The sequence below is a fragment of the Leuresthes tenuis genome, unplaced genomic scaffold (assembly GCF_036924035.1).
Source record: "Leuresthes tenuis unplaced genomic scaffold, fLeuTen1.0.hap1 SCAF_10, whole genome shotgun sequence".
In the NCBI taxonomy this organism is placed as follows: domain Eukaryota; kingdom Metazoa; phylum Chordata; class Actinopteri; order Atheriniformes; family Atherinopsidae; genus Leuresthes; species Leuresthes tenuis.
The window spans coordinates 20,641,990-20,655,115 of NW_027325364.1; the positions used below are offsets into that span (position 1 = coordinate 20,641,990).

General features: G+C 41.4%; 1 protein-coding gene across 3 annotated transcripts in view; it reads left to right on the top strand.

Annotated features, from left to right (window-relative positions):
* Positions 1-13,126, top strand: part of LOC140316726 (ankyrin repeat and IBR domain-containing protein 1-like) — a 31,386-nt gene that overhangs the window by 12,592 nt on the left and 5,668 nt on the right. For all 3 annotated transcript variants that reach the window (XM_072394671.1, XM_072394670.1, XM_072394672.1), the window contains 12 exons: positions 3-91; positions 232-376; positions 929-1,095; positions 1,907-1,995; positions 2,767-2,897; positions 5,485-5,619; positions 6,187-6,273; positions 6,544-6,610; positions 7,180-7,325; positions 8,214-8,392; positions 8,558-8,609; positions 13,015-13,126. In XM_072394671.1, coding sequence (XP_072250772.1) covers positions 3-91; positions 232-376; positions 929-1,095; positions 1,907-1,995; positions 2,767-2,897; positions 5,485-5,619; positions 6,187-6,273; positions 6,544-6,610; positions 7,180-7,325; positions 8,214-8,392; positions 8,558-8,609; positions 13,015-13,126 — 1,399 coding nt within the window. The remainder of the gene's footprint in view (positions 1-2; positions 92-231; positions 377-928; positions 1,096-1,906; positions 1,996-2,766; positions 2,898-5,484; positions 5,620-6,186; positions 6,274-6,543; positions 6,611-7,179; positions 7,326-8,213; positions 8,393-8,557; positions 8,610-13,014) is intronic.

Genomic DNA, 13,126 nt, shown 5'->3' on the forward strand with positions numbered 1-13,126 from the left:
AGTGCGGTATCTGCATGTCTTCCATCTCTGTCTTTGAGGAAGCTGTTGACATGTCCTGTGGCCATGAGTTCTGCAGAGCATGCTGGGAAGGGTAAGTAATCATTTGGTTTGCCCTGCAGATTCTGAAAGTCAACTTTAGTGTTACTAACTACACTGACCTTTTTTTGTTTGTTTTGTGTTGTTTTTACCATATTCCTCATTGCTGCCTCATATATATTTATGCTTGTGTAGGTTTCTAAATCTAAAGATCCAGGAGGGAGAAGCCCACAACATTTTCTGCCCAGCCTACGACTGTTACCAGCAAGTGCCAGTGGAAGTCATAGAAAGTGTGGTGTCAAGAGAGATGGACAGGCGTTACCTCCAGTTTGACATTAAGGTACATCTATGATTCCATTAAGTGTCCCCGTTAACTATTTCAGAACACCAGCGAGATGGTCACTGAAGTTTGAAAATACATCAAACATTACAAACGTGGTTGAAGTTAATGTTTGTTTTTTGTCACATTTGCTGTGACTAAGTTTCACAATAGCTGTGACCCCTTCATTGAATGTATAAGAAGTGCATCCTGAAAATAGTTGATTGGCCTTTTTTATTTGAGTTGACCTGAAAAAAAGAACATTTCTTTAAAATCGTATCATATTTTGTCCCCCCCCTGTTTTTGGGTCAAGTTTGACACTGAATTGATCATAAATAGGGCAGCACTGTTGCAGTTGGTTTGCTGAGGGTCACCCACGTAGCAAGGTGGAGGATTATTGCACCAGCTCTCTTCACCTAAATATACATTTGCAATATTATAAGGGTAAATTAACCTCGTGTGTAAAATGATTGTTTACAAAATAACTTTCTAAATTTGTCCAATCACTTCAACGACAAAGTTAACGTCGAGTTGCTTTCTCATTTGAAATATCTTTGCTTCTTTTGTTGACAGGCATTTGTGGAAAACAATCCAGCAATCCGATGGTGTCCTGAAGCAGGATGTGAAAGAGCAGTGAGACTGAACACCCAGGGCCCCGGGTCCTCCGCTTCAGACACTTTAAGCTTCCCCCTGCTTCGGGCGCCGGCTGTAGATTGCGGGAAGGGCCACCTGTTCTGCTGGTTTGTATTTAGTGCTAAATCATATACTGTTCATGAAAACCATGTGCTTCTGACTCTATCTGAAGTACAGTGCCTTTTTTTTCTGCACATTCCTGAAACTGCCCCAGAGCACCTGGAGTAGTTTATGACTCTGGTTGCCAGCCCTGCACCACACCGTGGCGTCTTTATGGCCTTTTCAATATGGCAACAAATTCATGTGTGTGGTTGTACATTTGCAGGGTTGACACAGAGATGTGTTTTTATGACGGTGGTTTTCCATTCCACAACTGTAGGGAGAGGCAAAGAGCAGAAGAATTTGCAAAATTATCTAGTGTTACTTTAAGTCAAATCCAACATTCATTAATTTTCTGTGTGCAAAGTACTTATGTTAGATCTGTGTGCTAGCTTGGCAGCATGTGCAGTGCCAGAAGAGCGCAGATCCACCTTCTGTTCTCTATGTAAATAACTCATTCCACCTGCAGATCCCCTCCCGTCTTGTTTTATAACCTCCTTCCCCCACAATTAATCCTACCTCATAATAATGATAGTACCTCAGCGCACCTCACTTTGTTTTATGGTTCTTAAAAGTGGCTGGAGGGTTCACTCAGGAGTTTAATTTACACTGACTTTCTTTAGAGAAATAAATCTAACACAAGTTCATCTTTAATAATTCCCATAGCATGAAGAGGCTGTGCGGTCAAAAGGCGGTTACAGGCTGCACAGTTATTGTTTTGAGACCTCTGTTATCATGCACTCAACATTTATTGTAATATTGTTTATTCAAGAAACAGATTACAGCTTTCCCTGCTTCACATCTCTCTATGTATTCAAGGGAGTGTCGAGGTGAGGCCCATGAGCCCTGTGACTGCGAGACCTGGAAGTTGTGGCTACAGAAGGTCAATGAGATGAAACCTGAGGAATGTGCGTATTTCCATTGATTTGCCTGTTTCAGTTTTTCGGTGTGTTGCATTAGTGGCATTATAACAGATTCCACAACTATATGCTTTATTCCTACCTGTTCTGCCATCTCTTATCCTGATCTTTGTACCAGTAGAACTGAAAATTCAATTGCCAGATGATTAATTGTTGTTACAGAAAGGTTTAGGTTAATAACCATTTTCCTGACTTACTCATTTTTTTGGGTTCCAGACAAGTGATTGATTAAAAGCTAAATTCCCTGAAATTTAACCATTGTAGTTACAAACTATTTCGTGCGAGACCAATTAAAATCTGCCATTTTGATGATGAATTATTAATCAAAATGAACAACCCACTCACTGAAAGTACACCATGTGTAGAAGCAGTAATTGGCCTGTAACCAATGCAATAGATGATTTAAAATACCCCAAATTGCTCCTAAGTGCCACCGTGTTGATGTGACAGTTGAAAGATAAAAGCAATTATTTTGTTTTGTAACCATCTCCTCCTTCAATTTCCCAAGATTCTGTTTTATCTCAGCATTTCAAACGACCAACAGAGGTGCTTTGATAATAGCCAATTATTCCTTTTGAGTGTGTGTGTGTGTGTGTGTGTGTGACGTCTTGACAAAATATATAAGCAATACACATTAGTCAGGGAGGGCAATTTTCCACTCAGTGCAGTGGTGTGTATTGATGCTGTGGTAATAGTCATTCTCATTCTCTCATTATGCCTTTATTTGTTGTGTTTACCTGCCCCTTGTTCCTATTCAAGTGGCTGGTGTGAGTGAAGCTTACGAGGACGCAGCCAACTGCTTATGGATGCTCACCAACTCTAAAGCCTGTGCCAATTGCAAGTCTCCAATACAGAAAAATGAAGGTTGCAATCACATGCAGTGTGCAAAGGTGAGTAAGGCAGGGAGCTCCTACACACCTGTCCTACCAGTGTGGTATGCTGTACAGCACAGAGACTGTTTTACCATGTCAGACCCGTGTATGCAGGTCTGACATATCGCTGTCCTAGGATAGTCAAAAGAATTGTGGTTTTTGTACCATCTTCCATCAATCCATCCATTTTCTACCGCTAATCTGGGGTTGGGTCGTGGAGGCAAGAGGTCCGGGAGAGAAACGCAGGCATCCCTCTCCCCAGCAACACTCTTTAGCTCCTTCTTCTGGATCCTGAGACATTCCCAGACCAGAGGGGATATAAAATCCTTCCAGTGAGTTCTGGGTCTGTCCCCAGGTCCCCCCCCTGGAAAACCTCATAAGCCAACCAGGAGGCGTTCTAATGCCTGAACCACCTCAGCTGACTAATTCTGATGCTGAGGAATTGCGGCTCCTCATCCCAGGGCTGAGTCCAACCACCATCTGGGAGAAACGCATTTCATCCGCTTGTATCCACCATCTCATTTTTTCCCGTGACAACCCAAATCTAGTAACCATAGGTGAGGGTTGGAGAGTAAATGGAGCTGCGCTCCGTTTTCACAATAACAAACCATTGTAACGTCCTCATTACCACAGACAAAGTGAAGTACATTGGAAAGTAATGCATGTTCATTCAGACACACAGATTTATGAATGTCAGAATCTAATGTCCACTTTGTCAGATTCTCTCAGCTCACATATATACTCGACTCAAACTATTTTTACTCTGGATATTCCACAAACATTCACCTCACATCAAGCTCGAGTCAACATGACAGGCTGTTATGCATTTGTGTGTTATGATCCGTGTTGTGAGTTATTATAAAAATGCCTGGGTCAGATCATGTTGTACAGAACCAGTCACACACCCATGCAATAGTTTTGAATGTGTATGTGTCCAAACGTTTGATTGATATTGCACTATCCTCCAAAAGTATGAAGTACCCCTGACTCTCAGGTGTATTTTGGGTCTACAGCAGTTTTCATATACACTGCAGATTTGAAATTGTCCAGAGATATCCCAGGGGGGCAGTATGTGAGAGTGCCACTTTGCTCCAGTACTCTTCCACAGATTTTCCAGCCAGCTCCCATCGTAATATCTGTGCAAGTTTGCAAAGTGAGAGAATGTGTGAATAAAAAGCAATTCCTAAAAACTGAAAATACCAACATGAGCAGTTCAATCTGCGTCACTCACTGGGATGCAGCCCGACCTGCCCTGCAGAAGGAGTTCCAGGGAAACTATTGCTGCAGCGGACAAAGTGACAGATGCTAACTGCTCCTCAATTCAACTCAACTCACTGACAGACACCCAACTGCCCTCTGTGGTCTGGAGACGGCTCACAGTAGCAGGCTTACATGGCAGAGTTTCTGACAAACAATTGTTATGTTATCTAAAACAAGAAGTAGAGGGGGAGGCGAGCCAAGGACCATCTACAAGGATGGACTGAGGATGACAGTGCAGTCATGCAGCCAGGACTTTTTTTTCTTTTTTTTCTTGTCTGTGACAGATTTGTTGCTGTCTCCACTGGTTAAAGAGGCTGACTGGTGGTTGAGATTAGCGTTGGAGGAACAGAGCAGCTTTCACAAGCTGCAAGGCCGTGGGGGGGCTGAGCCTCTTGACCTGTTATTACCTGATAAGAAATAGCTTTACCCCTGTTGCTTGGAAACATGGATTCAGTGTTACCAAGGAACCATTGTCTTTTTTTTTTTGTTTGTTTTTTTTTTTGCTCCGGTCTGACGTCAGACTTTTTTCTCTGAGTCTTTCCATCTCACATGCTGATTTTTGTGTCTCTCCTTTTGTTTACCCCCAACTCAGCCTCCACAATTCTTTGAAATTGCATTGTTTTTTTTCTCAAATGTCATGTAAGCATAGTGTTTACAAGACAACATGGTGCTCGGGCTAACTTCACCGACTAAAGTACTTGTGGCTTTGGGAGCTAAATCGCTTGAACTCAAATACGTTGGAGGTTTGCTGATCCTAATTGCAGTGTGAGTGAAGGCTACAAGGATGCACCGCAAGATCCAAACAGCTGCCTATGTACATCTGAGCTGTTTTCACACAGGAACACACAGAATTCCATCACAGCGGGAGGCTTCCTGCTGGAGACAGAGCTCTCCTGGCTGGAATTACACGGTGGCGTCCCGGGGTACTCACTCACTACTTGGGGCTGGGTGGAAAATCTCTGCCTGACTTCCATTCTCACTCGAGAACATTTCAGGACTGCAGTGTGTGGATGGAAGCCGCTTAATTGGAGACTACAGGAGAGAGTTAGGTCGTAAACTGTCATTTGTTAAAAAGAACGAATAATATAAAAAAACAAATAGATAAGATTCTAAGTAAATAAGTTACTTTTGTGGGTTTACGGACTATTTAATTTATCATCACCCTTAATTCTAATTATGATTCTAATTATAATTTTTTTACCCAACATCATTTGAGTGTGTTTCAACATGTTGATTGTCTCTGTATTGCTGCACAAGCATCAGTAATTGGCTTTCCAGTTTTCAGCGTGGCAGCTGACCAGAGCAGACTGGAAGTAGAACAAATGTTTCTTTTCTCCCTCTGTAGTGTAAGTATGACTTCTGCTGGATCTGTCTCGAGGAGTGGAAAAAGCACAGCTCAACAACGGGGGGCTATTATCGCTGCACTCGTTATGAAGTAATCCAACAGGTGGAGGAACAGTCAAAGGAAATGACAGAGGAGGTACACACTGCTGCACTCAAATTGGACACCATTTTATTTTCTTGTTTCTTTTATGCTTTTTTTATTCCAGTCAACTCCACCTAAACTATCATTTTGCAGCGATGTGCGACGATGGGGACCAGACAAATATTATTACTTTCAGTCACGTTCAGTCATGATGTGCTCACTCATCCTTAAACCTGTCATTTCTAGAAGCAACAACAAGGTAGTGAAACGAATCAGAAACGTGTGCAATTCATTGCAAGGTAGTCAGAGGGAATTTTCCAGGAGGAAGCGGATATTGATCCAGTCACATGCATGGAGGGGCGCCTGCGCTTATACACTCAAACTAAAACCTTTGCAAAAACACTCCCACACGGAATTGATTCCAACTCCTTTCATCACAGGCCAAAAAAAGGTTCATTATTAGTTTTCTCTTGCATCCTTTTCAATCACAAGTAGGGATTTCTCTTGTAACACTGCTCGACTTTGACTGCCCACAGCTGGAGTATTTACACTTCTCTGTGAGGGGGAACAACATGCTCAGGAGTTTGCTAACTGTGTTTGCATCTCGTCACGATTTTGCAGGCAGAGAAGAAGCACAAGAGTTTTCAGGAACTTGACCGTTTTATGCACTACTACTCACGCTTCAAGAACCACGAGCACAGCTATCAGGTAAATGGGGCTTTTACCTGCTTTGCATATTTTACAGGCAGCCATGCAGGCGAGTTGGACAGAGATAGCTTGTCTCAGGTGGGACATCCCTCACATCTGTCAGTATTTACAGTGTTAAAAATATGGTTTATCTAGTCTATATTAATAAAGTTTGCTGCTCCAAATTGCTGTTAATTAATTGAAATTTGTTGTTCAGGAAACTGTTTGCTTGGGTAGAAATTCCAAGATGCTTTTACTACATCACAAAGCGTTCTCTCTTCCTCACAATAGCTTGAGCAGCGCCTATTAAAGACAGCCAAAGAGAAGATGGAGCAACTCAGTCGAGCCCTGAGCGGAAGTGAGTGTGCAGTCTACCGTAACAGTGTCAATCTTTACTGAAAAATGGAGCTGCAACTTAATCTAGTGCTCTGATATTGAGTTTGGGGAAGCTGGCACCTGGAAGAAATCCCAAAGGAGTTTGTGTGTTTTGCTGTAGTGGGTGTAGTTTTAGCATCTAGCAGGTTAAGTAGCTGTAAGTAAGAAGACAGCACTGCTTTGTGAGTACTCATGTAGACATACTTAACCATTATCTGCAAAGGCAATTTGATTTTGTTTAACAGTGACAGCTTTTGTTCTGGGTTAGTTCAAATTCAAAACCTTTCTTAAAGATTATTCTCCTTGGGCGCTTTGTGTTTTTATTTTGGTTAATCGGATATAGAAATGTCTGCTTCTGAAACAACTTTGGTAATATGTTCCACATTCTCACAGTTTTTGATTAATCTAGACATCACAGATGCCAGTTCGCAGCCCAGTTGTACAAAATCAAATGTTTGTTGGACTTTTTGTTGTGAAGTGAAGTCACTGTGATTAGATTAAGGGACGTATTCATTGTTATGTCACTGGAGTCTCTGACTTTGTCTCTTCCAGGGGAAGGAGGCCCACCTGACACGACATTCATTGAAGATGCAGTCCTAGAACTTCTTAAGACTCGCCGCATTCTCAAGTGCTCTTATCCTTATGGGTTCTTTCTGGAGCCCAAAAGCACAAAGAAAGAGATCTACGAGCTTATGCAGGTTTCAAAGCTACTTACTGAGAAGAAAGACAAATGTTCTTATGTGGGCCATTAGAGATGGGGATGCTAAAGCTTTCAACTTCATGATCTTCACCATCTGGCTCAGCCACACCCACACATTGTGTTTTATAATTCATGATTGCTAGTATAGATACAGAATGTACAGGATAATTAAGCTTCTCACATACTGTAAAATAAGTGGGTGATGCTTCCATAGGGTTAACAGTATTTTAAAAGTTTGTATGTCAAAAAAGGTGATTTACATAACAGCTGACCTAAATGTAGTTTATTCCTAGGGCAACATCTAACGTCTTTGAACACAGTATTATGGGAACATAATAGTAAATGAAGCAGACTTAATGACCCTCTCCAATTAAAAGAGTTTTCCCAAGTTTATGTCCCATGACATGTCAGATCTTTACTATATTGACTCGTATCTGTGCAGTTTGTCACAAGGGAGGTCTTTCTATATTGCTCCTTTGAAGAGGAAGAATTCTGTGCAGATAAGAGATTCAAATGAGCTAAATGTGATACTTTGATAGCTTTTTCTAACAAGACGAGAGCTAAAAACGTACAGATGATGCTGAATGCACTTAACATTGTAAGACATCTACTAGTTGCTGCTTTTGTACCCTACAGAGTCAAACGTGTGAGGTGAATTCTTGGTTTCCACAGATTGATTATGCTCTAAATGAAGACAGAAGACCTGCACTGGCTGCCATCTTAATGCACACTGCCCCCTTTATAATGTTTAAAAAAAAAAATGAAAAAAACCCCAACATTTTGTAGCCAAACCCTGTTAAATAAAAGATTAGTAATATTATTTTTATGTATTTTAAAATGTGTCTCAGGAAACCTTGTAGCCCGCTGTCTGTTTATCTGCCCCCAGACGGACTTGGAGATGGTCACTGAGGACTTGGCGCAAAAGGTTAACAGGCCATACCTGCGGACGCCGCGCCACAAAATCATCCGTGCAGCGTGTCTGGTACAACAGAAGAGGCAGGAGTTCCTGGCCTCGGTAGCAAGGGGAGTGGCCCCAAACGACTCTCCCGAGGCCCCCAGGCGCAGGTGAAGTAAAGAAAGGCAGCTCTATAAATATGTTCAGCACTCTTAACCGAAAAATGTTTCATGCAAAAAAGAATTTTGAAATTGTGCAAAGTGGAAAAGTCACAAAACAACGTTGACTCTCAGTCAGGCTCATAGTTCCGGTTCTCTCCCGTCTCTTATTGACAGTTTTGCTGGTGGAACGTGGGACTGGGAATATTTGGGCTTTGCATCACCTGAGGTAACTGCTTATTTTATGTTTAAGTGTTTACTGTAATGTATCAGTTGAATTGGATTATAATAAGTTTGATGACTGTTGTTCTGATTTGTCAGTCTTTTGACAGTGTATGCACAAGGCTTTTTAGATTTTAGTGGTCAAAGGGGACACACCCAGCTCTATATTATTATTTTTGGCCTGCACTAGAGTAGCTCTGCATATTTTACAGTTAAATAATGCACTTCTCAGATGGTCCACTGTCTGAAACAAGTCGCCTGCTGATGCATCACCCAGCCAGCGCTCGTGTGCTGGACAGCCTGTTCTTCTGAGGCGTGCTGTACCGGTAATGGGTGACCTTTTCACAAAAAGCTATGACGAGCTGACATTAGCTCGTTGTGAGTTTTCCGAGTGGTGTGAAGCCTGAGCTTTTGACTCACAGATTCACTTTTGCAAACCTTAGCGGAAAATAAATGAAAAAACAATGAATATAATTGCTCAGTTATACAGTACGTGAGCAGGTCTGAGGTGCTGGCTTCGCGATTGTCAGTTTGAATTAATTTCCAAATATCATAATCCCTTTAACTCAGAAGAGCCGAACAAACAGATCAGGCCTTGCAGAAGATGGAGTTACACTGGCCATGCAGCTCTCATCAGTAATCACACTCATGCATCAAACCGAAAGTGGTTACTTAGTGTGCTTGAGTCAGGTGAGTCAGATCTGTAGAAGCATCTATCTGGGAATAGGGGGTGCTTGATCTGATGCAGCACTGCCAGCACCACTCTCTTAATATCACATCTAATCCTGTTTAATTGAGCTCTTTATCTTCTGATGAAGTTTATATGAACATCTTAATCTTGTTAACATTTCTTTTTTTTTTAAATCGGTTGACAAATCATGATGATCCAGAGATCTCTGTCATTCATCACACTAAATAAAGCCAGGTGGTTCACTGTTCCCCTTCTTTGCAATGATTCAGAACACAGTACTCGGACAAATATGAGGTACGTTGCTCTGGATCATTGCACATTACAAACAGGTATTTGTATCTGCTGCTTAGTCATTAAACCGCCGACCCAGTAATGGTCTGATTATCAGCATGGCGCCTTTTTTATTCACAGCTTGATGAATGCTCTGCAATTGAACATAAATCGATATGCTGTAATTGTCACACCAGGTGACATTGTTTCTATAGACAGTGGCAGCTTTTAAACATACAGGAAAACAAATTCACTCGTACTTAAAAGCGCCATCACTCTCCTGGCTTCATCTACATTCAGTCTGTAGTGTCAAATCCATGAGATAAACATTTAAATCTTACATCAAACATGAGCATCTTTGGTTATTGTGCACATATTTTAACAGTATAAAGATGGCACTATCAGTAGAGCCTTTTCATGGCAGGCGTTTTGACTTGAAAACACAGGCTGAATTAATGATGCCAGAGTTCCATTGAGTGTCCCAGTACACGGGGTCAGTGACGCAGCGTGCATACCAGCAGGATCTCTCTTATGTGAACCGCAGCCATCACTAATGTATCACTTATCCCACTGTGAATATTTACAGTTCACGGGAAAATAAGAGCCTAGAATGTTCCCATCTGCCTCTTTGATATCCAAGTTTTGAATCCCCTTTTCATCAGTGGGCTCAGTATCATGTGTAAACAGCTACTGTACGGCTGTAGAAACGATCTTACCCAAAACTGACCCAGAGCATTGATTATGCTACTTTTTCATGTACACTCGGTTGTATTTTTCCTGTTGATGCCCATTCGAGCTGGAACCCAATTCCACCTGCGTCTACTGTGGAGGGATTTGAGGATTGGAAGCGAAAAACCCAAAATCAAATGTGTAATTGCTCTCAGCTTGTATGAGGGGGCACAGGCAGCTATCCTCCTCTCATGCTGCGTCATTAAAGGACCTCATTCATCAAACTGCCTATCAGCCTCTGCAACATCTGTCTCTCTCATCTTTTCACGGTGTAACACACCATTTACATCCTGTCAGCGGTTTCTTAAAGAACTCAGCATTTTGGATCATTCTGATTGGCTGTTGAGCGTATCTAGAAAATGGCTGATTTCAAGCACTTTGTGCACGTTGCCAACGCCACTCCAGCAACACAGTTCTCTCTAGGCAGTGGTAAGATAATATGTAAGCAGAGCTTTATTTATGGGTTTTACCCACGTGGTCTTCAGGTTCCCCTTGTTGAATACAGTAAACACCTTAAAGAGACAGAAATAACTGCGTTTGAGTGTCAGTTCTAAGCAGCACAGAGGATGCTGGCAGAGTGGCGGAGAGAAGTCTGGTTTACTGTGATCAACATTAAGTTTGGGAAATGGCTACCAAGCTGGTATGTAGCTATGGAGACAATGACGGATGGTGATAGATGACACAGTTTTTTTTTTTTTTTTAAATATAATTTTGACATATGTGCTGTTTTTACACAAGAAATGAAGTGACACAATTACATCGAACCAAGGTAATGTCTTTGTCTCTTGCTGACAGCTGCATCTTTTCTGCCACACCTGATTTCTGCTAAATTAAGCACTTTCACATTATATAAGGCACAAGAAAAGATTTAATTAAGAGTGGTGCACACTACAAAGAGGTGGCTTCTTCAAAAGAATGAATTATCAATGGAAATTTAGATGAAACGGTCATCTCACCTCCACCCTTTGTTCTTCTATAGATTTAAATGACAAACAAGCCTGCGGTGTTCTTTGTGTTCAACAGATTATTTTGAGCTTGCGTATGAAGCAAAGCACAGTAAATATTAACATTGGATGCTGGTTTTTCTCCTGATTAAGAGCTACTGTCTCTCAGCTGCAGGAGTTATATGGAACTCCATAGTATTAATCAAAGCCGGCTGTGGCTGCCTCACAGGCACAGCTACAGATGGTCTGCTCCATGCTTCTTATCACGTCTGCAGATCACTTCATAGTGGGCTATTTTTAGTGTGCGGGAAACATGAAAGACAGAGTTTGGATGACAGGCTTTTGATTATATATGAATGTGCTAATGAGAGAGAAGATTGAATGAAAAATACACTTGATCACGGCTTAAGGTTTTAATAACCTGATATGAAAACTCAGTATGTGTGACCCTTTCATGAGAACTTGTTGTAATCAGTAGGACATGGCAGTGGCATTTCAGTTTTCTTTCACGTAGCACCTGACTGTATACCACCTCAGTGAAGCAGAACAATGAAACTATGACTCCAAACTAACGGAGACAGATTACCACTTTGTTTTCAGCTTCAATCATTTTACCTCTGAGTCAGTAGTATAAACACGTTTAGCTCAATATTCTGCTATTCCTCTGACCTCTCATCTTGTCTTAATGTTTTGGCCGTTGTTAACGTCGCCGAGACCTTTCTCATCTTTACAGCTGTCATTTTTTTCCAGCAGCGGACACGCCGACTCTCTGAACCGACTGTTCATTGGCTCCCATCATAACGCAGATTTTTGAGAAGAGCCATTAACCTGAGACAATGGTTTTTGTTCAACATCATTATGATTCCATAGATATTCCCACATTTAGAAACAAGTGTTTCCAAACACAGAGTTTTACTTTATTCTGCAGCATTTAAACCCCACTAAGTGTGAACATTCCAGAAAACTCACAGATGGGGTGAAACAGAAAGAGAAACCATGTTCTCACCATCTGTTATATATATATATATATATATATAAAAAAAAGAGATAGCTTTTAGGCTAACCAAATGTAGGGTGCTATATATTTCTTACCCAGTATAACTGAAGCTGGACTGAATATGGGGCAGCTGAGGGAGAGAACAGGCTGCCCACTAATGGTAAGGTTGGTTGTTCAATCAGTGCAGGACATGTCATGGAAACTCTGCCTCTATTTGTGTGTCAGTGTGTGAATGAGAAATGCTTATGGTGCTTGTAAAGCTAGAGGTAAAAATGCACTATTTACTCCAAACATTTATTCAGCTGTAAATCTTTTGCCCACTAGGATAACTCACTACTTTTGTATCGCCCTAAAACTCAGTGATGTTTACCTTTGCTTTTGAGAGTAATTCGATATGCACAAGTATTTTCCGGCGTGTATCTCAGTCCTCATGTTCGCCTCTGGAGGGCTTGTGTTCAGCATGAATTCAGTCTAGACTGGAGCCCAGTTGTCTCTGGGGGCTAAGCTTTGCTGGAACATCGTACTGACCTGAATTGAGTTCAAATACTTCCCTACATGAATCAAAGTTGGCAGTTTATCAATTCTCCTAATGAATATTTTTAACAAAATTCCTGTGTAGGATTTTTTTTTCTGCTCAGGAAGCAAATTGGGATGCAATAAGTCAATGGGTTTAGGTTTATAATTAGAGCATTTATTAATATTGAGTAACAGAAATGTTTGAAACTTTGCCTTTTTGTTCCTTTTACTTTAGTTTAATGGTAGTTTGTGCCCCTGTTTTAAGGAGTATGCAGAGTTCCAGTACAGACGGAGACATCGGCAGCGGAGGCGAGGCGACATGTCTAGTATCCGTAGCAACACACCTGACCCTGAAGACCTTAGTGACAGCACTTTAG